A 27,328-nucleotide genomic window follows, 5' to 3' on the forward strand; every position below is an offset into this window, starting at 1 on the left:
GTAAGTTACTTTTATCTCCTGAACTGTATAATTGAATTATACCTATTATCCCAGTTTGTTGTGGAGGTGTAGATTACTTTATAACCTTAAGGTGTTATATAAATATTAATCGTTATTACAATTGTTATTGTATCTCTAATAAAATGCTGGCTTGATACTTTTTTTTTAAACCCTTAACTTCTGTTTATTGATTTATAGGTGGAAGAGTTGTAAGGGTAGGCAATGGGGGTCAAGTGACTTACCCAGGGTCACACAGCTGGGAATTGGCTGAGGCCGGACTTGAACCTAGGACCTCCTGTCTCTAGGCCTGGCTCTCAATCCACTGAGCTACCCAGCTGCCCCCATGGCTTGATACTTTATCATGCTGAGACATAACTTTGGGCTCTTTCTCTAGCATCATCTTCAGAAATCCAAGGTCACTTTTAGAATATTCTGAAGTCTCAGAATAGCTAATGTCTCCAGGCGTGCAGGGGGTGTGATCTCTGTTGGGAAGTATCCACACCAAAAAAATCATAGAGGACATGTCAAGTATTAGTCTCCTTATGTAATTTTCAAATGCACTTTAAGATTCCAAGAAGAGATATTTGGGGGAGACCTATAATATTTAAAAATGCTTTTAATGACTTAGGTCATAGCTTAGGATTTAAGAAAACTTTTCTACATGTTTCTCCCTAAACTTTCCAATATGCCAATGAAGCTCTGATTGCACTGCTGTGGATGTTGAATGAATGAATGAAGGAAATAGCCTTTTTTCAGTGCTTACTATGTTAAGCACTGGGGATACAAACAGAAAAGTAAGACAATCCCTGTCCCCAAGGAGTTCTTATTGTAAAGGGATGATATCGGAGGTTTCAGATGCCAGTCAAAGGAAAAGGTTCCATGGTCCTAAGGTGTGCAATAGCAAAGTGGAAAATATTATCACTTGTTTAATGACATAAATTCCCATCAGTTTCTGATGTTCTCTTCAGTGATACAGATCTCATTACTGCCAATCTTGTGTGATTCTCTAATACACTAAGAGCTTTTCTCTATTTCCTTTGACTTCATAAATACACTACTAGAACCCTATGGGAAGCAACATAGCATAGTATAGGAGGAAAGAGGATTGGCCTGGAGTCAGAGGACCTAGAATCAAATCTGGTTTCTGCTGCTCCTGACACTATTACATATGTGACCTTGTTCAAATAATTTTATTGTCCCTGTGCCTCAGGTTCCTTATCTGCAAAATGAGGTGTTTTGGACTAGACAGCCTCTGAGGTCCTTGTCACCTTTAAGCCCACAATTTTTTGGACTGTATTTATCTATCACTAATTGGTTCCAAAGAACATATTTATTTTTAGTTTTTTTTTTTTAAACCCTTGTACTTCGGTGTATTGTCTCATAGGTGGAAGATTGGTAAGGGTGGGCAATGGGGGTCAAGTGACTTGCCCAGGGTCACACAGCTGGGAAGTGGCTGAGGCCGGGTTTGAACCTAGGACCTCCTGTCTCTAGGCCTGACTCTCACTCCACTGAGCTACCCAGCTGCCCCAGAACATATTTATTTTTGATGAGCTAAGTGATGATCTGGGAAAGAAGGTGGTCATGTAAGTCCAATACAGAGGTCCTGTAATTGAAAGCAGAAGTTGCTTGCTTAAGAGGTAAATGTGATTAAGAGAATTTCTGACAACTTTCTTAATGACATTTACTTAATTTGTCAGTGCTTTTTTGGGTAGATGTAAATTCTAAACTGTCTTTGCCTGCTCTCTCTCAGTCACAGCTGTTTGTTGTTCAATTGTTTCCAATTCTTCATGTTCCCATTTGTATTTTCTTGCCAATTCTCCAGCTCATTTTATAGATGAGGGCACTGAAGTAAAAAGGTTTTTTTTTTTTTTTGAGACTTACCCAGGGTCAGACAGGTAATCAATGTTCAAAGCCACATTTGAACTCATGAAGATGAGTCTTCTTGATTTCAGGCCCAGTGTTCTTTCTATCCACTTTGCCACCTAGCTGTCCTGACATTTATTTAAGAAGGGGAATCGAGAAATTAGCTAGAATCTACAAAATCAAACTTGAGATAATGACTATAACTTGGCGATAACTGCCTCTAGTTCCCTGTTTATCTAAATAGATCTTTCCCTTCTGGAATTGGCATTATTATCTTCCCCTACTGCACTTTGAAATGCTATTGTACTTATCCTGCTAACAGAACCAAAACCTATATAATGTATTTTATTTTATTTTTATCAATTCATTAAAAAAAAAAAAACACCTTACTTTTCACCTTAGAACCAATTCTGTGTGGTAAGGGCTAGGTAACCAGGGTTAAGTGACTGGACCAGGATCACATAGTTCAGAAGTGTCTGAGGTCAGATTTGAACCCAAGATCTCCCATCTCTGGGCCTGGTTCTCAATCCACTGAGCCACTCAGCTGCCCTTTATATAATGTATTTTAAAACTGAAGCTCAGGGCTCATCAACTTTTTGGTATATGTTCAGTGTAGTGTAGGCTCTGAGTATCCTAAATTGTAGTTTTGTCCCTATCTTTTCATTGTTAATTGATGATTGGCAGCAGTGACTTAGATAATTTTTTCATGCAAGGTTCAATCATTGGCTTACCTTGCAACCTTGAGTAAATTATCCCAAGCATGTTACCTTATGCAAAAATCGGGCCAATGAAATCCATTTTTCCGAAAAAGCATCTATGAGGATAATTTTGAGATAATCAAAATTCATTTTTCTAAACCCTTACCTTCTGTGTTGGAGCCAATATACAGTATTGGCTCCAAGGCAGAAGAGTGGTAAGGGCTAGGCAATGGGGATCAAGTGACTTTCCTAGGGTCACACAGCTAGGAAGTGTCTGAGGCCAGATTTGAACCTAGGACCTCCAATCTCTAGGCCTGGCTCTCAATCCACTGAGCCACCCAGCTGCCCCCAAAACTCATTTTTAATCTGAAGCAGATGAAGGGAAATATGGATTCTAGAGAATTCAGGAAAATGTATTTTTCTCTTTGCCTATTACTTCTTGGATTGGCATTAGCTGAGGATGAACCTCTTCAACAGCTACAGACCAGTGGGTAAGGTGATAGGGAAAGGGACCTCATAAAGGAGGAGAATATGGGGAAGATTCTGTTTCTTAATAAACAGCAGAAGGCTTAGAGTTGTGCATTCTTTAATGGCACTAAGAGGATAGTGAGACTATTAAAATCACATTTCAACTTCAAATTCTCTTTTTTATTCCTTGAAAAAAATTTTCTCATATATGAAAAAAGTATCTTATAGAATTTTCATTGTCATCACAGGATTTGCTCACTTAACAGGCAAATATGTCTCTGCTTCCAAAGGGAAGAAGGGCTTGTTGAGGGTTAAAGATATAGGAGGTGTCATAGGAGGGATTCAAAGCCAGGTTTTTCCTTAATCTAAAGTTAGTGCTCTTTTTACACCATAAAAAAATGAAAAACCAAAAATACCAAGTAGGTCACTCAGATGGTGAGAGGTCTTGAGACCATGCCATAAAGGAACTGGAGATATTTAGCCTGGTGAAACTAAGTGGGCAGCAACTAGGTGACACAGTGCCTAACCAGGAGTTAGGAAGACTTCATCTTAGTTCTAATCCGGCTTTGGACACTTATTAGCTGGGTAACCCTGTTTGCTTCAGTTTCCTCATCTGTAAAATGACCTGGAGAAGGAAATGGAAAATTATTCCAGTATCTTTGCCAAAAAAACCCCAACAGGGTCATGAAGAGTCAGACATGGACTGAAAAATGACTGAACACCAACGACAGCTTGGTGAAAAGATATTTGGGAAGATGAGTAGGAAATGATAGGCATCTTCAAGTGTTTGAAGAGGGAGTGGACTTGTTCTTCTTGGCACCAAGGGCAGAAATAAGGACAATGGATAGAAATATACGAAAATAAAATTCCTGGGTCTTTTGAGTCTATAGCTAGTTGTTATGGGCTAACCTCCCCTCTGCTCTCTCCCTTTGTTTAGGAAGAACACATTTAATAATCATCCTAAGGCACAGATCTAAATATGGCATTCTCATTTTCAAAAACCCTGAGTGGCTCCCTATTGCTTCTACACTCAAATATAAGCTTCTTAGACTGATATCTTAAAGCCTTCCTCAATCTGGTTCTAACCCAATTTTCCAGCCTTATTTTACCTATCCCCATGCCTAAGAGATAAACATTGTCATCCAGCCAATAGATCTTGTAGGTGGGAAGATTAAGTTAGAAATTGGTGGCAGACTACTGTTTCATTAATTAGAAAGCCCAGAGGGGTATGGAAGAACAATACTATGCAAAGTGGGGGATCTCATATGAATGTTCCACCACCTAGAAAGAAATTGGAAAGAGGAAGCTTATTGTACAAACTGAAGCTGAGGCATAGGAAACTTGTTGTTTCTTGCCCTGTAGGACTCTTTATGCTTTTGGAACTTTGAAAGGTTCTCCTTAATTATCCAACCAGGCTGCTATTGTTCGAGAAGAAAGGCCTAAAAATGAGAATGATTTCTCTATTCTAGCCTAGTCTTCTCAGATGTTCGAAGTTGGTTTGTTTTATAGAAGTACAGAATCTCAGCGTTAGCAGGATCCTCAGAGATTGTGTAACTGACCCCAACTAAATAAGAATACTATGAATATTCTCTGTGGAGTACCTGAGGAGCAGGGGCCATCCAGGCTTTTCTAGATTGGCTCTAGGGAGAGATAGCCTGCTCCTACCAGGGGCCACCAGTCTTGTCTTGTTTTGGATGCTCTAAAAGTTTTTCCTTCCCTCCAATTAAAATCTGTTTCTCTGCAACATCATTGCTCCAAGTTCTGCATCCTGTGTCTAAGCAGAACAAATCTAGTCACTCTTCAAATACTTTCAGACAAGGTTCTTGAGCTACCTTGAGCCTGGGTTCTTCCTCACTAGAAGTCTTAGAGTGAAGGCTGGATGGTCATGTGCTGGGAATACTTGTTCAGGCAAGGGTGGGTTTAGAGATAGGAGTAGCTAGATCAGTGATGGGCAAACTTTTGACCCTGGTGTGTCAAAATTCGCCAAAAAAATGAGCATAACTTGGGTGGTATGTCACTTCAAGAAAAAAAATGTAATTTTGCAGTATTTATAGTTTAAATAACCTATTTCTCCTTATGTAGTCACATGCTGCTGCGTGTCATCGAAAATGGCTACGCATGTCAGTGCTGATACTCGTGTCATAGGTTTACCATCAGGGGGCTAGATGGTGCCCTGCTGGGCCTGGAGTCAAGAAGACCTCAGCTCAAATTTTCTCTCAGACATTTACTAGCTGGGTGATTCTCAGCAAGTTTCTTAACCCTGTTTACCTCATTTTCCTCATCTGTAAAATGAACTGGAGAAGGAAATGGCAGATCATTGTAGTATCTTTGCCAAGAAAACTCCAAGAGGGATTATGAAAAGTCAATAATAACTGAATTCTCTTTAATCTCTGTGATAAAAATATTTTCCAGAATCCCTACAAATGCTTCAGAAAACAGAACAGAAAATGGTGCCTCTTGTTTTAAATTCATGTAGCATTGCTCTTACACATTTCCTGGAAGGAATAATGTGCTATCCACTCCAAATTCTCACCTCCTTGCCTTTGCATAGACTTTCCCCTATGTCTGCAATATTATCCTTCCTCATTTTCTTTTTAATTTCATTCAAGATTCATTTTATAGATTAGTGACTTGTCTCAAGTCTGAGACCAGAATCAGTGTTGTTTTAACTGAAGCATGCTGCCTCTTCTGCTAATTTAAGTGACATTTCCTATGATTCCTGATCTCCCTAGTTAGTAATGCTTTCTTTCTCCTCAAATTATCCTGTAGTCAACAAGTTAAATCACTAAGCATTTGTTAAATACTTACTATGTGCCAGTTAATGTGCTAAATACTTGGGATACAAAAGAGACAAAAAATAGAGAACAAACAAAAACCAGTTCCTTCTCTCAAGGAACTCACAATCTAAAGGGATGAAGGGTTGAGGGGGAGACAAGATCCAAACAACTATGTACAAACAAGCTATTTACAAGATAAATTGGAGCTAATTAACATAAGGCAGCCCTAGAATTATTAAGAGGGATCAGAAAAGGCTTCTTGCAGAAAGCAGAATTTTTAGTTGAGCCTTGAAGAAAGTCAAGGAAGCCAAGAGGCAAGGATGAGGAAGGAGAACATTCTATGCATGGGGTCAGACAGTGAAAACATGGGGCTAGAGCACGGAATGTTTTGTGTAAAGGCAGCATCATGATGAGGGTAATAAGGAACAAGAAGACTGGAAAGGCAGGGAGCAACCAGTTCTAAGGGACTTTAAAAACCCAACAGACTTTATATTTGATTTTGGAGGTAATAGGGAGCCACTGCAGTTTACTGAATGAGGGCAGGGGTGACATGGTCAGACCTGGTTTTTGGGGAGATCAATTTGATATCCAAATGTAGGATGGGCTGGAGTGGGGAAGCACTCAAGGCAGTGAGATCTACCTTTGAGGCTACTGTAGTAGTCCAGCCTGAGTTGATGAGGGCCTGTACTGTGGTGATGGTACTGCCACAGGACAGAAGGGAGTATATCCAAGATCTTGCAAAGGTAGAATGGATAGGACTTGGGAACATATTGGATATGGGGAGGAAGGAGTGAGAGATAATAAGGTTCTGAGGATGATAGCAGGTTGTGACCCTCGGTGACTAGGAGGATAGTGGTGTCCTCAACATTAATATGGAAGTTAAGATGATGAGACGGTCTGGAGTAAAGATAATGAGTTCAGTTTTAGACAAGTTGAGCTTAAGGTGTCTATGGGAAATCCGGTTTAAGATATCCAAAAGTAAAATGGAAATATGAGAATAGAATCAAGAGGAGAAAGATCAGGGCTTGATAAATACATATGAGAATCATTTGCATGAGATCACCAAATAAAATAAATAAGTTAAGTGATTTGTTAAAAGTCACACAGATAGGAAGAGTTAGTCAGGATTTCAATTTGGGACTTGTGACAACAAATTCCTCTCTACCACTAATAATAAATAACATTTATATATCACTTTAAGAGTTGCAAAATGCTTTACATATGCTGGCTCATTTGATCTTCAAAATAGTATAGGAATTAGGTACTATTATTTATCTCCATTTTATAAATGAGAAACCTGAAGCTGAGTGATTTGTATAGGTTTACATAGTGAGTACGTCTAAAGCAGGATTTGAACTCAGGTCTTCCTGAATCCCAAGCTTGGCACAGTATCCTTGGGCAAACCTAGCTCCTTGAAGCCAGAGATGGGTTGCATTTTCATCTTTGTAACCTCAACATTTATCACTCTGCCTTGAACCCTTAATAAATGTTTATTTAACTAAATTATTCAGGAATAAACAAAGCATCTCCATACCAAATACATGTCTATGCATGTGTATATGTGTATACACATATTATATATACAGATGTGTGTGTATTGTGAGGAATTGAGGGAATTAGGACAGTAAGTGGTTAATTGTGGGAATTGAGTGAACTATGATGAATCTATCTTGTGACTTATTTCTGGAGCTGGCTTAGTTCCCTTTCTATTCATTTATGGGCCTAATCCAAATTCTGTCCTAAAAAAGTCTATTCAATCGTGCAACTTGGGAGAAAACCTTATTGCATTGTTTGAACCATGGCATCTACTTGGAGAGCCAAAAATTCATTGCAAGTGATGTCTCATTCAAATCCCCCAAAAGTGGGGGCACCTCTTTCACTCCCCAAATCAATCTAAATCCTATATACTCTAGAAGCAAACATAGACTTTTGACATGGGAAAATATAATTCCTATATATGGCAAGGTCTTAACAAAATCATTAAGCAATTACTCCTAAAATTATTTCTGCACCCATTTTATCGCCTAAGAAGAGTCCCAACCAACTCTTACTTTTTTCCTAGTGCCTTCTGCTGCCTCTGCCCTCACCCCATCCACCTCTTCTCAGAAAAGGCTTAATTTTTGAAATTTATCTCTTGTGGTTCTTTCAGCCTATCTCCCCTACTTTGGGCTTCACATTGCTGCCTCACAGTTATTTCATTAGTGCGCCATTCTTTATCTTTAAATTTTTTGCTCCCCTGTCCTTCCACAGTTCCCATTCCCTCTCCTAATACTCAACCATGGATTATCTGACTATTTTCTGTATCTTCACCTTTTCAGCTACTGAAAACAACTAGAAAGCATGTTGTCAAAACCAACTAAAAATACACGCTCTCTTATTTCTCAGATAAAAAACCTGAAGTTCCAAAAGAGAAAAGGAATCCCTCAAGATCAATTTGGAAGTTATCACAGTAATCTCACTATTTTGCTTTTCTTATGGACATTTTCATTTTAAGCTTTATCCTAAATTGCTTAACCTAGTCTTTCCCCCACATTTTCTTTAGAGGCAGCTATGTAATGCAGCAGAGTGTTAGAGATGACATTAAGAAAACTTAGTCCAAATCTTTACTTGGACACTGTGTGACTGTGTGCTAGTCACTTAATTCCATTCTGCCCAGTTTCCTCACCAGTAAAATGAGCATAATAATAACACGTACCTGAGTTGTAAAAATAAGATGGAATATTTGTCAAGTTTTTAAAATGCTATATAAATGCTACTAGCTATATTAACTATTTCTCCTGTATTTTGGGGGAGACCATAACCATACAGCAGTATTTGGTGATATTTTTTCCACTTAGTGATACCTGGAACTCTCTGGAAATATTTGGCCCATCCTCATGAGATAATAATTGTAAGGAACTTAACGCAGTAATTAGAACACAGATGCTAAATAAATGTTTCCTCCCTCCTCTACTTCTCTCTTTTCCTACTTTTTCTTCCTTCATTTCTTTCTTCCTACTACAGTGACTTGAAAAATGGATAATGTCTAATATTATTATCACTCTATCATTTCCAGAATTGCAATGTGGACCCTGTATGCCTCACATTGCTACCCAGGATCTTTGGGTGTTGATTCAGTGTAGGGAATGCAGGAGAATTCATTCATTACCCTCCAGTGGTCCTGACTCTCCTATCATTGGCTTGATGAGCTATTAAGCAATCAGCCAACAATGCTATAATCAGAAATCTAAGCTATCCCTTGCTGACCTGAATTTGACAGCTCAGCTAATCAACAGCACTAGCAGAAGGAGAGAAGGGAGAGACTTCAGATTATTGTGCTACATATATAGTCCCTGTTACTTGTTATGATTAAAAATGAGGATGGCCGGGATCAAAAGGAAGAATAGTATTTTAATAAAAGCCATGCTGATAGAGATAAACTGACCACGCACCTGTAAGAAACCTATTCAAATCTTGCCTCAGTCATTTACCTTTCCCCCTCTCCGTGTGCTCAGGTAGCTAAAGAGGAAGTTCAAAGTCACTTCCCCCCTATTTAAAAACAGTCCCTCACCTTCAATACGTAATCCAAAACAGGAAACCCATTGGACCACGGGAAATGTAGTTTTAAGGACCCCCATAGTGATTTTAAATGACACATACTACACAAATACGAGGTTGAATGTGAAGAATCAGGCATTTTAGAGCCTAGCAGTACTAACGATGAAACAAATGCTTTAAAGTAGTCAAAATGTTGCCCTAATCATAAGATCTTAGACTTATAGCTGTAAGTGAATGCAGGAGTCATTGCGTACAACCCTTTCATTTTACAGACAAGGAACCTGAAGTCCAGAGAGGTTGAGACTTGGTCAAAGTTATACAGAGAGTAAGAAGAAATGAAAGCATCTGAACCTAGGTCCATTGACTCTGAATGCATCATTCCCTCTATTGCAACATGCAACTTCTCTAATAAAACTTGGGCTTAATATTCAACACTGTTTAAAGGTTATGTTGATAACAGCACTTTTAAAAGCCACGAGGTTTACAAATGCTCTATGAATATTATCTCTGTGCACCTCACAATGCTGTGACACAGATAGAAACATGTAACAGGGACCAATTCTGATCCGGTACAATGCTGTTGTTCTTGGCTGCTTCCTACTATTGGTGAGTCCGTATTGAATGGTGGTTAAGAATATCAAAGGAATTAATGGGGAAAAAGTAAAGTATCAGATCTTTAAGCCATATTTTAAAGTAGTAATTATCAAAACTATCTGAATGGCTTGGTTCTTTGAGGTCATGAGGCAGTGGCCACTTGTTGGGTGCTAAGCTGTTCAATCAGTGGCTATTTAAAAGGGAGTAGCACTACTTTCAGTGTTCTCTTCTCTTCCCACTATGGACCATATTTGAACTATGGGAGGGAATAGCTGATCTTATTCCATACCCTGGCATGTGTCCTATCTAGGTGAGATGAACCTAGGCTTCAGACTGCCTCTTTTGTGCCAAATTCTTCCTGGTTTTAGGTGAACAAGTATCTATCCTGAGATAGCCATATGCAGGCTGGATGACAAAGTTAGGCATTCAAGGTCCTGGGTCCTTTTGATCATTGCTTATTAGGAATAATGGAAAACTAGGTGGCTCAGGGTATAGAACACCGGGCCTGCAGTCAGGAAGACCTGAGTTCAAATTATGATCTCAGATAGTTACTAGCTAAGTAATCCCAGGCGAGTCATTTAACACTGTTTGCCTTAGTTTTCTCATTTGTAAAATGAACAAGGGAAGGAAATGGTTAATCGTTCTAATATTTTTGCCAAGAAAACTCAAGTGGGGTCACGAAGAGTCAGACACAACTGAAACAACTGAACAACATATTAGAAGAAAAGGGAGTAGCTTCCTAAAATGAATTCAGCATTCGTAGGGAAGACAGCCACTGCCAACAAGAGCATTGATCCAGGTCTGATCCATTTTTACCAGAAGATATAGATTGGGAGTTGTTTGGACAGTACATAGCTGAGGTAACTATTCAGTGGTCTAACAAATTCCTTGTGGGAAGCCAATAAGAGAAAAGATAAAAATCTGAGACCCCTCTTTTGACCCCTTTTATGATCCATACCTTTTCTTATTGGAAAAACATTATAGACTTATTGAAAAGCTTTGAGTCCTTAGTAGACCAGCAGCTACTGAGTTAACAGTTTCTCTCCTTGATAATTAAGAAGCCGGAACCCTAAAAAATATTACTTAGATAAGCTGGAGCCAGACAACCTAGTCCAGACTTTATCTGACCAGGTCCAAATTCTGTAAATCAGGAAGACAGGACTCAATTAGTAAAAATCTCCATGAAATATATTTCTGCTCCCAGAATTGACCCCTTACTAATTGGTGGTTGGAATTTGGCCCTTGCCCTTGTACCTATCTCTCTACTTTTTAGACTTTAATGGGTTGTGTATGATTTGTAACCCCTTCACAGCTGTGACTCTTTCTTTGTGTTCTTTGTTTGAAACCAGTATAAAATAAACTCCAAAGCCCATAGAGGTTAGTTCAGCATGGGCTAACCACTAGTTTGGTTGTTCTCATTTTCTTTTTCCTGTCTTAACAATCCGATGCCACAAAACGCCACTCAGGACCCCTACCATATAGAGAGCTGGCTCTCTATAATTCCTTTATGTTCTGCGGAGGTTTAAATATCAGACTTCTGGGAGAGTAAGTATATCAGTAGTTATAAATGAAGTTACTGAATCCCGTTTTTAGTTATTCTGTCAATGATCACTATAATTGTTTTGCCTTTTTGCATATCTATGTGTTATTTCTGTAAGAAACAAATACTGGACCTAATACTGGACCTAATCTGCTTCATATTATACTCTGAATTCCTCTCTACTTCTTCCCTTTGAGTAGACCTTTGAGCTAACCAAAATCTAAACTACGGCTAATTGATCTCCATAGTACTCATCTAGGGGTTTAATAACCAAAGAATGTAAGAAAAGTAGGTGAAGTAATAGAGGGCTGAACCCAGTTAGACTATGTGTTGAATTCAACATTTCAAAAAGCAGGTATATTATTATTATTATTATTATTATTATTATACAATATTATAACCAAAATGCAAAATAAAAGAATATGAACAATAGAAAAGAAATATGAGAAAAATGCCATGAGAGGTTTAAGAAAATAAAAATAAACTTCATTTGAGAAAGTTGAGGGAAGGCTTCATGGGGGAGGTAGTATTGAGCTTGGTTTTGAGGAAGAAAGAGTTTCAACTGGTTGAGGTTGAAGAGGGCATCCCAAGTATAAAGAATTACATTAGCAAAGGCTTGAGATGAGAAAAGTATATGATAGTTATATTTAAAATTGACATTTATAATAGCTCTTTAACATTTACAAAGTACTTAAATACATACACACACACACACACACACACACACACACACATATATATATATATAAAAGTCTAATTTGAGTCTCTTAACATCCCTATGAGATAGTACTTTGGGTATTACAGATTTTTTTTACAGATGATGAAACTAAAGCTCAGATAGGTAAAATGATTCACTCAGTAATAATTAGCCAGCAAATATTAAAGGCAAGATCTGAACCCAGGTCTTCTTGAACCAAAGACTAGTATTCTCCAGTAGGAAACATTGTTATCTTTGATATAATTGAAGAAGATTAAGTGCAGCTAGGTGGTTCAATGGATAGAGTCCTGAGCCTGAAGTCAAGAAGATGTGACTTCAAATCTGACCTGTTATACTAGTAATGTGACCCTGGGCAAGTCACTTAACCTTGTTTGCCTCAGTTTCCTCATCTGTAAGTTAGCTAGAGAAGGAAATGGCAAACCACTGTCAGGAATGTCTGCCAGAAAAACCCCAAATGGAGTTACAGAGAATCAGACATGACTGAGTGACAAGTTGTTTTGTTTAGCTGGAGTGCTACATATGTTCAGCATTTTGAGAGAAGGCTAGAGGATTGGGTTCGAGCCAGAGGACAAAGGAACTAGAATGCTAAGCTAAGGAGTCTATTCTTTTATTTAGTTGATAAAAGGAAACTATTGAAAAGTTTGGAAGAGAAAATAGATATTGGAGATATGATGAATTGGAGTTTAACATGGCAATTGTAATCTTGGTGGACATAGAATGAAGACCTCCCAGGATTAGGCCAAGTGGATTGATGGCACTGGTGAAGGATTCAAGAGTTTTGAGGAAGGAAACTGAAAACTTAAGAGAAATATTTAGGAGAATCAAGAATTAGCTGTTGTGGAATGGAGGCCCTGGGGTAATAAGCTGTTAATGAAAAGTAAGATCAAGAACAAGAGGGAGGAAATGAAAGTATTCTGATGGATATGAGTATTCCATTCTAGGAAACTGGGCAAGGGGCTGAGTGTTCCTAACTGGAGGAAAGACTAGTAAGGGGGTTTTCTTTTTGTTGTTGTTTGTTTGTTTGTTTTTATGGACAGACTCCAGAAGATACTAATAAATCTGAAAAATGGTTTTAATCAAGGATGAAAAAAGGGAAAGATGCTGCTTCTCAAGAACCTAGAAAATTGAAAAAAAAAATTTAATTATATGAGTAGAGGTCAGGAGAGTTTTCATGAAAGGCCCATAGGTTCTTTCCCATGGGGTCAGGGCCACAGGACAGACCTCTACAGGAAAGAGAAAGGCAGCAATGCAAGAGTTGAAAGAATTTATTAAAAGGTTTAAAATGATGTCAAGCTAACAGTGATGTAAGATCACAAAATTTGAGAGTTGGAAGGGATTTAAGGTTACTTAGTCAATCTGCTACCTGTACAGGAATTCCTACTTGAGTGGATAGTCAATTTCTACAGTGAAGTATAGTGGGAGGGAATGTCCATGATTTCTGAATGGAAATCTAGTTCTCTGCAACTTTTATTTATTATTCCTAATAACAATTCTAAGACTTCCTCTTACTATTATTATTTTTTAATTACTTCAATCCTCTTCCAGCTTTGCTTATGACTTTCCAGACTTCTTCACAATTCTGCAGAAGCTTTTTTTACCTTGGATAATGCTTCTACTCCTAAAGTTGCCTCATCTGTTTGGTGAATTCCTACCAGGACCTACATCCATTTTGATTAAATCCCTAAGCCAGCCATCTTTGCTTTATTCTTCTCCTAGCTCTGATCCTGATCTCTGAACTTTTCTACCATTCCCCTTCAGGGATATCTCATCCACAGGTTTCTTTTACACCCTATATGCCAAAAATCTCAGCTCCTTTTTTTATGTGTTGTATTCTCCATTGGGATGTAAGTTCCAAGAGGGCAGGGAATATCTTTTTGTTTCTTCTGTATTCCTAGTGCTTAGCATTATTCCCAGTATGTAGAAAATGCATAATAAAAGCCTTTTCTACTTATCTTATCTATATTTCATTGATTTTTTAAACTATCACTATCATTTATAATCTAACCTTGTTTGTCACAAAGATGTACAGTTCAACAAGAAAAATTAGCACCTTGAGCATTTTTGATGGTATGCCTCTTTCTACATCTGTAATCTACCACCTCTCTTCCAAAAGATGTTTTATGCCTTTTCCAAAATAAATATCATTGGTTCCTCCTTTTTTTACAGAAAGTAATTGCTTCTAAGCCACTCAGTGTACTTTAGCCCTATTCATCTTGCTCTGGACATGCTCCAGCTTATCAAGGAAGGATGTCCTTCATAAAATATGGACCTCTAATTATAATAATGCCAGATATGGTCTGGCCAGGCAGAACAGAGTCATTTCCTTCTTCCTCTGGGTACTATGCAGTCTAAGATTCCATTAGATTTTTTTTGGCTGCCATATCACTATATCCATTCCTATTGAGCTTACATCTTTTCCGCACAAACTATCGTCTAGCTCAGTGGATGGCCAAACTACAGCCTGCAGGCCAGATGTGGTCCCCTGAAATTTTCTATCTGGCCCCACGACATTATTCCTAATCTGATGAATACAATGAGTAGGATACAATACAATGAAACTTCAAAAGAAACAGCTTTAGAAACAGACTGACAGATGAGCATTTCCTTTCCCTTGGCCCCCTCTTTAAAAAGTTTGCCCATCACTGGTCTACCTAGAACTTGTACAGTTGATCATTTAAACCCATGTATAAGTCACTACTTGTCATTTTTTCAATTTCATCTTATTAAAATTGACCCATGGTTCTACTCTGCTACCATCTTTTTGGACCCTGATTCTGTTATTCGTGTGTGTGTGTGTGTGTGTGTGTGTGTATGTGTGTGTGTATAACCAGTAAGATGCCCTTATGTTGTAGGATACAGTGGTTATGTGTTTGTGAACACTCATGAACTGAGGTTGTCATTCTATAGTGAACATGATTCAGAAGGAAAAGAGAAAAGAAAAGAGGAACGAATCTTGGAGACTGCTCTTTGGTGGAAAAATCACTCCTTTTTGCTACCTAGGTAGAAACAATGGAAAGTTAACCAAGCTAAGCACTGGGGGGGAACAAGTGTAGAGGAATCATGAGCATTGCCAAAATGGTATTCCATATTGTTCCACTGGGAAAATGGGATCAAATATAAAATTCTTTGATTGGTTTTCAAAGCCTTTGATATTCTGGACTCTTCTATTTTTCCAGTGTTCTTATGCCTCACCCACATACTATGAGATCCAGTGACACTGCTCTTCTTGCTGTTCCTTATAGAACATTTTGTCTCCTGAATTTGAGCACTTTCAATGGCTGTCCCCCACATCTGGAATTCTTACTCTCCTTATCTCTGCCTCTTAGCTCCTTTAGCTCCTTTAGCTTCCTTCAGGTCTCAGCTAACATCCTATTTGCTACAGGAAGTCTTTCCTGGTCTTTCTCTGCCTTCCCTCTGTTTTCCCCATACTGTTGTTTGCATGTTATCTCCACCATTAGACTATGAGCTCCTTGAGAGCAGGGATTGACTTGTTGTTGTTTGTTTTATTTTGGCTTTCTTTACATCCCCAAGGCTTAGCACAGTGTTTGGCACATAATGGGTATTTATTAAATGCTAGTTGACTGACTCCTCTGGGTCATAGTATCTTCTGGAGGAGCATGTGACAGCTGTTTCCTGCTTGCAGTTGCCACAGTAACCATCAGATCTCTGACAAGCCAATTAGAACCATAGTCTGCCATAGCTAGATGGGGTCTTGGATAGAGATCATCTTGTCTAATCACCCCCATTAACAGAGAATGAAATGGAGGCCTGGAATTGGGGGCAACAACTCTTTTCATAATTCATCTAACTTAATTCCATACATTTCAACTTACTTGTGAAGAGAAGCCACTGAATAGAATTTAGATCTCTTAGCCTACTTCAGGAAGGTATGAGAAATGGCTATCTTTGAGCAATAGTTTCCATGGTAAAATGGTCCCTGATATGTGAAAAATTTTCTTTGTCCCAGCTATGACAATTCAATAAAAAATTGACAGATGGAAACAAGTTTCTTTTTTTTTTTTTTGAATTTTTTTAAACCCTTAACTTCTGTGTATTGGTACATAGGTGGAAGAGTGGTAAAGATGGGCAATGGGGGTCAAGTGACTTGCCCAGGGTCACACAGCTGGGAAGTGTATGAGGCCAGATTTGAACCTAGGACCTCCCGTCTCTAGGCCTGACTCTCAATCCACTGAGCTACCCAGCTGTCCCACAGAAACAAGTTTCTTAATCTAATATAGTACATTTATGATTTATAAGCAAATTTTATATGGGCACGTGAACTACATTTCAAGAATGAGAGAACATGAACCCCTAAAATGAATGCTCTCTGGCTCCCTCATAGGATCATAGGACTCTGAATGGGAAAGCCCCTTAGATATCAACTAGTTCAGCCTCTTCATTTTATAGAAAAGGAAGCTGAATTTCAGAAAAGTTAAGTGACTTGCTCAAGATTGCACAGTTTGTAACAAACAGAGCAGGGTGTGGAACCCAGACCCTTTTTCTAATGACAGATCTGGTAGAAACAGTCAATAGGCTACACTGGTGAAGACACTGCTTTTCCTTTTAGGGGAGGGTTCTGTGAAAGACCCTATTTCGGCTAAGTATTTAGTTGTTTCTATAGCCTTTTCTTTTTGTAATGAGAGTTTTCCTAATTCAAAGGGAACATACAATACATGAGTTCATGGCTCTAGAGCTGGAAGGATTTGAGGGGGTCAAATCTCATATGTTTACAGATGAGGAAAATGGAGCACACAGAGGCTAAGTGATTTGCACGAGGTCATCCAGTAAGGGTCCTGCTGACTCCAAGGCCAGAGCCCTATCCCCTCAACCATGCTGCCTGGGTTGCATTCAATAGGATGTTTTAAAATGATCTTCCCTCTCCCCCACAAGCCTAATGACACATCTTCACTGCCATCATGTCTATTGTTAGACTTGTCACTTTGGTTTTCTTTTGTTCTTGCTAGTATATTATAAGTACATCTAGGATGCAGACTGACAATCCTTCAGGTAAGAGCGAGAGAGAGAACTTGATGAGCAACTTTTGCAAGGGTTTCTCTACTTCCTCTAAACTTGTAATCACCTGCCATAGACTTGCCATAGTCTAGTTAAATTTAGAGGGCAGTTGAGGAGTTATTATATACTCATTCCACAAGTCGGTGCTCATCTGGGCTACATAAACTACTGCTATTTATGTCTCTGTTTTAATAATAAAAATTCTAAACTTTTTGTCATTGTGACATACTAATAACATTTGATTTGACAATGTGTGATGTAAGATAGGATGATGTGGTTTTGAAGTCCCTTGAAACTTTGAGATTAATTGAATCCAGAATGAACAGTAGATTGGGAATCAAAGGACTGGATTTGAATTCTATTTCTGATACTGTACACTTCATCCCTGTGAGCCTCAATTTTCTCATCACTAAAAATAAGGGGGTTGAACTAGATGACCTCCAAGTTCCTTTCTACCTCTAAGTCCTAGGATCTTCTGACTATTTCCCTCTATTTCAAACTACCCTACGTAATAAAGCAAATCCAAACTATTTGGGCTGAGAGAACCTTTTGAAAATTTCCCAATTTCCCTTACACTGCTTGGAGAGACACTAGAATCAAAGGCTGGGCTTCAGCATTTTATACTAAGAGCAAGCCTATAGACATTATTGAAATAGTTCTTACAGATATTTATTTTACATGTATTAATGAAGATATCTAGCTGCATTGGACATGGTACTCTGAAAAACTTGTATTTTGGTGCATCTAATGACACTTGAGCTTGTACTCAAAATGCATCTGTTTGTTTCTAAAGCTTTATTCCATCTCTCCTCTGAAGACTAAAACTTGATGGATTCCCTTACTATGTCTCAGGCTTTGTTTTTCTTTTCCATTGAAGAAACTACCTTGAGCTTATGAAAAGCTCCAGTTCACACCTATTCACACCATGACCAGGAGACTGGACACAAGATCATTCCCGACTAATGAAATGGGGTCTCATCATAGACAACAACCAACGGGGGAATTACTCACCTGCGGTGTGTAAGGAAACTACCACTGACGTGTCCTGAGCCATCACATCCTGGAGTGGGACATGACATACCTTCCGTCTTCACTGACTTCCAAGAGAACTGGGAGCCATTTAAGTACCCATCCTTTTGCCTTTTGGCTGCTAGAGGGCACCCTGACGCACTGCGGTGGGATGCATACTTTCCAGTTATATGACCCTGACCATCACAACCAGGAACTGGACATCTGGATAGCAGATAGATGAGATAAACTTTACTGTCTTGCCATCATATACCTGGTAGCCTCTACAACAAAGTCAAAACAACCTGACATGAAAAAAAAAAGAACAATCATGCTCTACGGACTCAAAAAAAAAAAAAAGAAAGAAAGAAAGAAAGAAAGAAAGAAGAAAAAAATAATAAAGTGAAATCAACAAAGACGCCACCTAGTGGACTCATTAAGTCTATCGGCTCATAGGGGGAGAGCTCTTGGCAGATGAAAACCGTCCTATCTTAGCAAGTAGGAGATGGGCTCCAACTTAGATGCAGGTTGGAAAATGAGGCTGATTTTCTTTTGGAAAGATGAGTTGGGGTTTTTTTTAAAAGATCTCCTTTGGGATGGATTACTGGTCTTTGGAAGAGGACAATGCAAATTCACAGGGGATCTAGTTTAGTCTCATTATTTTCAGTTTGAAGACTGAACGGGATTAAGTTTTAAATGAGGAGGAGAATTGTGCTTTTGGCTTTAACATTTGGGAAATCCAGGGGGCAGGAGTTGGAACACTCAATTGGCCACTTTATGTTCCCTACAGGATACTAGTGTATTGTTAGCCAGAACATATCCTTCTAGTTAATTAAGACACCCTGCGGCATCTCTATCACAGCTGATGTCCAAGCATGGGCTGATGCACCACAATAGCCTGAGGGTTGTCTGATGTCCAATTCTCAATATAAATCCTGACTCTAGAAAACATTCACCTGAGACGTCAATGTGCCTTCTCATCACCTCAAGATCATATCTTTCCTTACCGAATCAGTAAATCAAACTGTTTATTACTTAAGGGAGACAGCAAGCCACACAGTCTATTAATAAAAATTAAACTGCATGTAGCAAAAAGTAACAATAGCTGGCATTTGGAGGGTGTATTTTGAGTCACCAGGTATGTTTACACAACTTCTCCTTTGATCCTCAGGATACCTTTGAGAGCTAGGCATATCAGCTAACAAGATTATTTAGGTGGTGCAGTGGGTAGAGTGTCAGGCCTAGAGTTAGGAAGAACTGAGTTCAAATCTGTCCTCAGATACTTACTAGCTATATGACCCTGGGCAAGTCACTTAACTCCTGTTTGCCTCAGTTTCCTCATCAGTAAAATGGGAATGAAAACAGCACCTAGCTCTCAGGATTTTGTGAGGGTAAAATGAAATAAAAACCGTAGAGTTCAGCATAATGCCTAGAATGTATTAAGCATTATAGAAATGTTAGCTATTATTATTATTATTGTTATTATTTTACAGTTGAGGGACATTATTATAACAGTTCTTACAAAAGTTTAATTTATGTGTTTTAAAGGAGATACCTATGCATCGCACACAAGACTGTGAAAAACTTGTAATTTGTTACATTTAATACAGCAGGATGTAACAATAATAACAATGATAATAATAGTTTGACTGAAATATGTTCCTTTAAGATTTGCAAAGTGCTTTCCAAATATCTCACTTGATCCTTACAACAACCCTGGTAGGTAGCTGTGATCATCATTTTCCTTATATTACAGATGGGGTAACTGGATCAGAGAGGGCAAGTCACTTCGATGACACAGTCATAGAACTAGTAAAAATCTGAGGTAAGATTCAAATTCAGAGTTTCTTCATTCCAGGTCCAGCCTTCTTTCTTGAAGGCTACACTGACTGCCTCTTTATCACAGCTATAAGAGCAATGGATCTGCAGTCAGAAATCCTGGGTTTAAATTCCAGTCCTGCCACTTACTCCCAGGGACATCCTTAGGCAAGTTTTTTTCACTTTCCTGTACCAGTTTTCTCATCTATAAAATGAGAGAGTTGGACCAGATGATGCCTAAGATCCCTTCCAGCACTGAATGTATGATCCTATCAATAGTTTTGTGTCTTGGAGTGTACTAAACATTAGACAAACCTTCAGGGCTTTCTGATGAACATTAACTTTCTGTTGGACATTAGCTGTAATATCTATTTCTTCATTGATGCTCTAAGGCTATCCTCTTTTTCTACTTTTGATAATGAAACAACCTTTCTCTTGCCTCTTTACTAAATTCTTAAAAGGATGGTTTAGCTTCTACTTTACTTTGCTAATGGCCACTACCTACTTCAGTGACACTTTTTGGATTGTCTAGTGTTAACCATCATTAAATCTGTATTGTACAAATTGATCTAACAGATCTTAGCATTCCACTTACCTAATGGGCTCTTGGTCTTCTTTGTCTTCTTTACTTTGGGCTATCCTGATTCCACTTTTCTTTGCTCTAGGACAACCTGAAAGGCTAAACAAGAAGGAAAGTCTGAGAAAGCAATCCCTTACCCGTTGTCTACTACACTCTCTTCCACAATGCTGCTTGAATTAGACTCTTTTGAAAGTTCTTAGGTTTTGTCATGGAAAACCAGAAAATGCCATTCCCCTGGTCAAATACTCTTTGTCCTCTAAAGGCAACGTGACCTTAGTCTGCCACCTTCCCTGGAACATAAGAAAAGGAGATCATTATAGACTGGGCTTGCCTTTGATATTACACTTGATCTTTGCCAAAAGGTCTAGAAGTGATTGGGCTTGCCTTTGAAGCTGTGAGTTGTCACTTAAATTCTGGGCTGAACTGCTGAGTTCATTCAGAGACTGAGATTGTCAGTGACAATAGAAGAACTAGTAACCAACCAAAGAAACCACACAACATGAAAAGAGGACGTTTTAGTCAAAGTTAAATTAAAGTGTAGAAAATAGTTTGGGAAACTTCTTACTAGTTTTGTGGCTTACGAGAGGTGTGAACTCTAATTCTCCATTTCCTTTTCTATAAAACTGAGGGGATTAGAGTTAATCAAGGGCTCCATGATTTTTTGTTTTTAATAAACATTTGGTAACTGAATTTTAATATAATTGGTTTTCTTTGTAATTCTGCGTATTTTATTTTATGCTTTTAAAAGCACTATTCAAAGAAGAGGTCTATAGGCTTAAAAATTTTTTTTTAAATTAAAAAAATTTTTTTAAACCCTTACCTTTCATCTTGGAATCAGTACTGTGTCTGAGGCCAGATCTGAACCTAGAACCTCCCATCTCTAGGCCTGGCTCTCAATCCACTGAGCTACCCAGCTGCCCCCTCCCCATAGGCTCTTCAGATTGCCAAAGGGGTTCCTGATTTTAAAAAGGTTAAGAACCCGTTGACTAGAGGATCTTAAAGTTCCTTTCCAATATAAGTCTTGTGAAAAGTTTGAGACAGGTAAGATGAACTAGTACCTGGGGTAGAAAGATCATAACTTTTTGTCATACCATTGCTTTCTCTAGCTTATAACTCTTAACCCCCTACTTCATCTTCTTGGTGACCTCCAATTATTCCATTTCTTAATTTTTTTCCCCAGGCTATTATCTTTGAAATAGTTACCCTCTCCTCCTTTCCTCATGTTAACCTCTTGCTAAACCAGTTCAACTCTACATTATCCTCTTTAGAATCTAGCACTCCCTCATTCTATCAATGATCCTTCTCTGCAAGCTCAAGACTTGGATAATTCCTACCATCTACTGCCCTAGCTCCTATCTTGTGCTGTCATATGAAGCAGTATTATTGTGTAGAAAGTGTAGAAAATCATGAAATTGTGGTTACTGGGTCCTTGACTGCAGCAAAGCCATTCTTGCCTAATTTATTCACTGTCCCCCCTCACTAGTGTTTCTTTCACACTTTTTTATCCCTTCTCAAATATTCTATAGCTTTCCTCCCTGTTACCCTCTCAGGTGAGAGCCTTGCTTCATATCTCATTGCAAACTTTGAGGCTATTTGAATAGATCTTTGTTCTCCCCTTCATGCCAGATGTCTTCTCCCACCATCTCCTCCTTCATCTCTAGCTGCCAAGAAGAAGTGGCCCTTTTCCTTGCCAAGGCAGGCATTTGATCACATTCCAACTCATCTTCTCAAAGATGTTTGCCCTTCTACCATATACATACCCTCCCATTAATCTTCAATCTCATTCCATCTATTGACTGCTTCTCTGTTGCCTACAGATATGATCATGACCCTCAGAGTCAAAAAGCTTTTACTCTATCTATTCAGCCCCACTAGCTATAGTTCATATTTCCTTTTGGTGGCTAGATTCCTTTCAGAAGTCATCTCTAATTCTTAATGCCTCTACCTTCCTTTCCTTTCACTTCTCTCCTCTGACCCTGCTGTGTCCTTGGTATAGTCTCTCCTCATTTCACACCGGTGGTGCTATCTCAATAGTCTTGTCTCTCTCCTCCCTCTTGGCTAACAGAGTGATCTTTCCTCAAGCTCAAGTCTGTTCTATCACCTTCCTCTCACCTCTTATTCAGTAAACTCCACTGGCTCTCTGTGACCTTCAGGATCAAATCTAAAATCCTTTGCTTGGCTTTTAAAGCCTTTTGGGATCTGCTTCTTCCTTCCACTCCAAACTTCTTACATTTTACTCCCCTCTATGTACTACTCTATGTTCTACTGACAATGGTCTTGCTGTTTCTAGCATAAGACACTCAATCTCCTGACTCCATGCATTTTCACTGGCTGTTTCTCATCCCTAGGCTTCTATCCCTCCTCGTCTCGTCTCTATTTCCTGACTTCCTTTAGGTCTCAGGTAAAATCCTACCTTTTGTAGGAAGCTTTTTTTTTTTAAACCCATAGCTTCTGCCTTGGAACCAATACCATTGGTTCCAAGGCAGAAGAGCATAAAGGGCTAGGTAATGGGGGTTAAGTGACTTGCCCAGGGTCACACAGCTAGACAGTGTCTGAGGCCAAAAGGAAGCTTTTTTTCAATTCTTTCTTTTTTTAAACCCTTACCTTCCATCTTAGAATCAATCTTAAGTATCCATTCTAAGGCAGAAGAATGATAAGGGTTAGGTAACTGGGGTTAATTGACTTGCCCAGGGTCATACAGTTAAGGAAGATACTTCCTTAACTCAGATACCAAGGTTAGATTTGAACCCAGGACTTCCTGTCTATAGGCATGGCTATCTATACACTGAGGCACCTAGCTGCCCCTTCAACTATTCCTTAATGCTAGTACTTTTCCTCTAAGATTGTCTCCAAGTTATCCTGCCTATATCTTATTTGTACAAAGTTATTTGCATGTTTTCTCCCTGATTAGGCTGTGAATTACTTGAGAGCACTGATTTTTTGCCTATTTTTGTATCTCAGCTTGGTACCTGGCATATAGTAGGCAATTAATAACTGCTTGTTGACTTAAAGGCCATACTGATCTATTGAGATGTTGGAGATTAGATACTGAAGGAAGCACATTAATAGATTTTCTTGGCTTGGGCATGTTGAAGAATAGATGAACAGGAAAGAGTGAGTAGTAATTTCATGGAAGCATTGCAGGAATAAACCCAGGAAAGTCACAGGACCCATAGGTATTTTGGAGCCAGATCATACTGGTTTACTGATTGTTAAAATTTTTATGTGAACATTTATGCCACTGGCAAACATTACAAATCTGAGCAGGGCTTGATTTATTGTTGTCTATTGTCTAGACATAAGAAAGTAAAATGTTAATGATGCAGATTAAACTTAAAAGAGTGACTATTGTACTCCCCTCCTCCCTTTTTCTTTTGAGTCAGTTAATCATTTCCCAGAATACTCCTGTGAGGAGGGCCAGTTTTGCTATCAATGATGGATTTGCTTCTTTATGTTTCAATATAAATAGGATTTAAAACCTATGGTAGATTTTGTGTGTGTGTTTCTTTAAAATGGTGAAATAAATCTGTTTTCTACCAAGTTATTTTGGGGATAAGCTTTAATGATTGCTCCTATAGCAAAGATGGTGTTTCCACCTTTACTGAAGAAAAAATAATCAACTAACAAATATTTTAAAGTTCCTATTATACACTCAATAGTGTGCTGGAGGCTTGCAATATAGAGATAAAAGTTGGAACATTCTTTGCTCTTAAGGAGTTTGTATTATATTAAATTATGTGGAGAGGTGGCTTTACCATACTGCTGATGCCTGAACATGGGGCGGAATCTTCATGACTTCCCAGAGCAGAGCCCTGGTATTCTCCAGGAAGAGGACAACGCTTTTAGCTCCTTCTTTTGTGTCTGATCCTATCCAATACCTTAATGACTAAGTTGGTAGAGTGTTAAGTAGACTTCATTAAACCATATTGGGATTGCCATTTGGTCTTATCACATTTCTGCCATTAGTGAGCAGAAAAAAAGCTTCCAATCAAGGTAATATATTATATATCATATATTTCAAATATATCAAATCAAATTTATCATATATCAAATATATAATATAATCATATATATCTAATAATATATCAATATAAATCCTCTCTCCATGATTTTATATATTTATGTATATATATATATATATATGTATGTATGTATGTATGTATATATGTATGTATGTATGTATGTATACCCAATGGAATTGCTTGTCAGTTCCAGGATGGGGGAGGATGAAGGGAGGGAGAAAACATGAATCATGAAACCATGGAAAAATTAAAAAAATATATGAAATGTTAAAATACATTTTAAAATCCTTTCTTTAATTTTTGACAGCTAGATGACACAGTAGATAGGATGGTGGAGTCAGGAAGATCTGAGTTCAAATCTTGCCTCAGATATTTAATAGCTGTGTGATTTTGGCATGGGCACTTAACCTCTGTATGCCTCAATTTCCTTATCTATAAAATGGGGAAAATAATAACACTCTCTTGGGGTTCTTGTGAGGATAAAATGAGAAACTATTTATAAAGTATTTTTCAAACCTTCACAAACATTTTTTCTTTATCATTTGGATTAATAATCTTAAGTTTTTAAAAAGATATTGCAACAATCTTGATTCTTCCTGTGATTTTTATTTTCTTGTGGGACAAAGAATTAGGGACAATTTGGTGGCAGGGAAGACCATACACTAATGAGGTTTTTTTTTTAATAATGAAATTATCTGTAAAACAAAGATGATCAGTATTTATAATATCTATACATACTGTAACTACTGGCATGAAGCAATAGTGGGTGGGGAGGAATCATACCTTTTCCTCACATCTTTCCTTCATATTTCAGGTCATCATTGGATTAGCAATGATGAGCTTCTTTCTAATTTTTGTACTCGAATCAGTTGGTTAATAGGAGTATTAAGGGCACTGTTACTACCTTCCTCTCCTGCTTCAGAGAGCTGGCAGGAGCAACAGTCAGTCGTCAAGAAAAGGCTGAGCAGGTAAATCTGTCTCAATGTGTCCCTTCCTTACCTCCCAGAAGAAAACATATAATTTATCACTTGTTTATATGGGTATATGATTTGCGATTTTGATTTTAAAAGATTACCTTATTATGAAAATGAATAATATGGAAATAGGTTTTGAGTGATAATATGTGTATAACCCAGTAGAACTGACTGTCAGTTTCAGGAAGGGGGAGGGAAGAGTGGAGAGAGACAACATGAATCATGTAACTATGGAAAAAATTTTAAAAATTAAATTAAATTAAAAAAAAGTACTTTAGCTAAAAAAAAAAAGATTCCATTTCTGATGGTGGGAGAACAATAGGGGAGGAATGAAGAGTTTTGGGTTGTAACCAGAGGATGACTTAGTTACTAGGTATCTGGGCTGAACAAGGAGAAGGAAGCTCTGGCATTAACTTGCTTTAGGACTTTTTTTTTTTTTTTAAATGCTTACCTTCTATCTTGGAGTCAATACTGTGTATTGGTTCCAAGGCAGAAGAGTGGTAAGGGCTAGGCATTGGGGGTTAAGTGTCTTGCCCAGGGTCACACAGCTGGGAAGTATCTGAGGCCAGATTTGAACCTAGGACCTCCCGTTGTCTCTAGGTCTGGCTCTCAATCCACTGAGCCATAAGCTGCACAGCTTTCCGACTTTTTACCAGTCACTTTCCTATTCTTAGCCTTTCTCCATCTGAACAATGGGAGGATTGGACTAGACCATCTATAAAATACTTTTAGTACCTAATAATTCTATCATCTTAAATACAATTAAATACTTTTGTTTCATAAGGGTGAACTTCTATATAATTAAGCTCTGTTTTAGAAGAACTTGGCTCTAGGTGACCATGTGTTGGATTGTGATTTAAAGAAAAATACATTCCCTACAATGCTTTCTACATAGCATACTTATAAACAGAAATCAATCTCATGACGAAGAAAAGGGGAAGCTGCCTAAAGAGATATATAGATGTAGAAACTCATTAATAAGTTGAATTTTTAAAAAAATTAACTTGCATGGAAGGAAGCAAAAACAGATAACTTATGATGAATTCAAATGGTCTTTTAGGAACATGGATACCTGACTTGTTCCTCCATTTCCCATCCCTTACCTTTCTACAGTGGAATGGTGATCACTGGACAAAATCTTTAGAGCAGGGGTCTGCAACATTTTTGGCCATGAGAGCTATAAACGCCACATTTTTTAAAATGTGATTTCGTGAGAGCCGTACAGTGCTCACAGTGCGCGCTCCTGTAACAGTGCCTGAAAAAAATTGACTTTATGGCTCCTGCAGAAAGAGCCATATCTGGCCCTCAAAAGAGCCAGATATGGCTTGAGAGCCATATGTTGCCGACCCCTGTTTTAGAGACTCAATTAAGTAGTTAATTTTATCTGAAGAAAGAAGTGGTATGATTTCAGAAATTTAGAAAGCTGTGTACTTCTTTTTGAGATCTTGAGTAATGTCAGTTCAATTAAGGCAGCTGTGTCTTCTTTGATGCCTCTTTTACTTTGATTATATTTTGTGTTCGTCTTTTTTTCTTATAAGTTATTAATTGCATTAACTAATAGTCTTTATTCTCTTGGGATTATATTAAAATCTCTCCTTGAGACTTGCTTTTTAGGAAGAGAACTCCAATCTAAATATTGGATTCATATATTCTCTCTCTCTCTCTCTCTCTCTCTCTCTCTCTCTCTCTCTCTCTCTCTCTCCCTCCCTCCCTCCCTC

The 27,328-nt window shown here is 38.2% G+C and overlaps 1 protein-coding gene across 1 annotated transcript in view; it reads right to left on the reverse strand.

Annotated features, from left to right (window-relative positions):
- Positions 1-27,328, reverse strand: part of MYT1L (myelin transcription factor 1 like) — a 309,828-nt gene that overhangs the window by 44,466 nt on the left and 238,034 nt on the right. Inside the window, exons 17-18 of the mRNA XM_044660933.1 lie at positions 20,630-20,713; positions 18,220-18,441 (exon numbers count right to left, since the gene is read on the reverse strand). Of these exons, the coding sequence (XP_044516868.1) occupies positions 18,220-18,441; positions 20,630-20,713 (306 nt within the window). The remainder of the gene's footprint in view (positions 1-18,219; positions 18,442-20,629; positions 20,714-27,328) is intronic.

The sequence above is a fragment of the Gracilinanus agilis genome, chromosome 2 (genome assembly GCF_016433145.1).
Source record: "Gracilinanus agilis isolate LMUSP501 chromosome 2, AgileGrace, whole genome shotgun sequence".
Taxonomy (NCBI): domain Eukaryota; kingdom Metazoa; phylum Chordata; class Mammalia; order Didelphimorphia; family Didelphidae; genus Gracilinanus; species Gracilinanus agilis.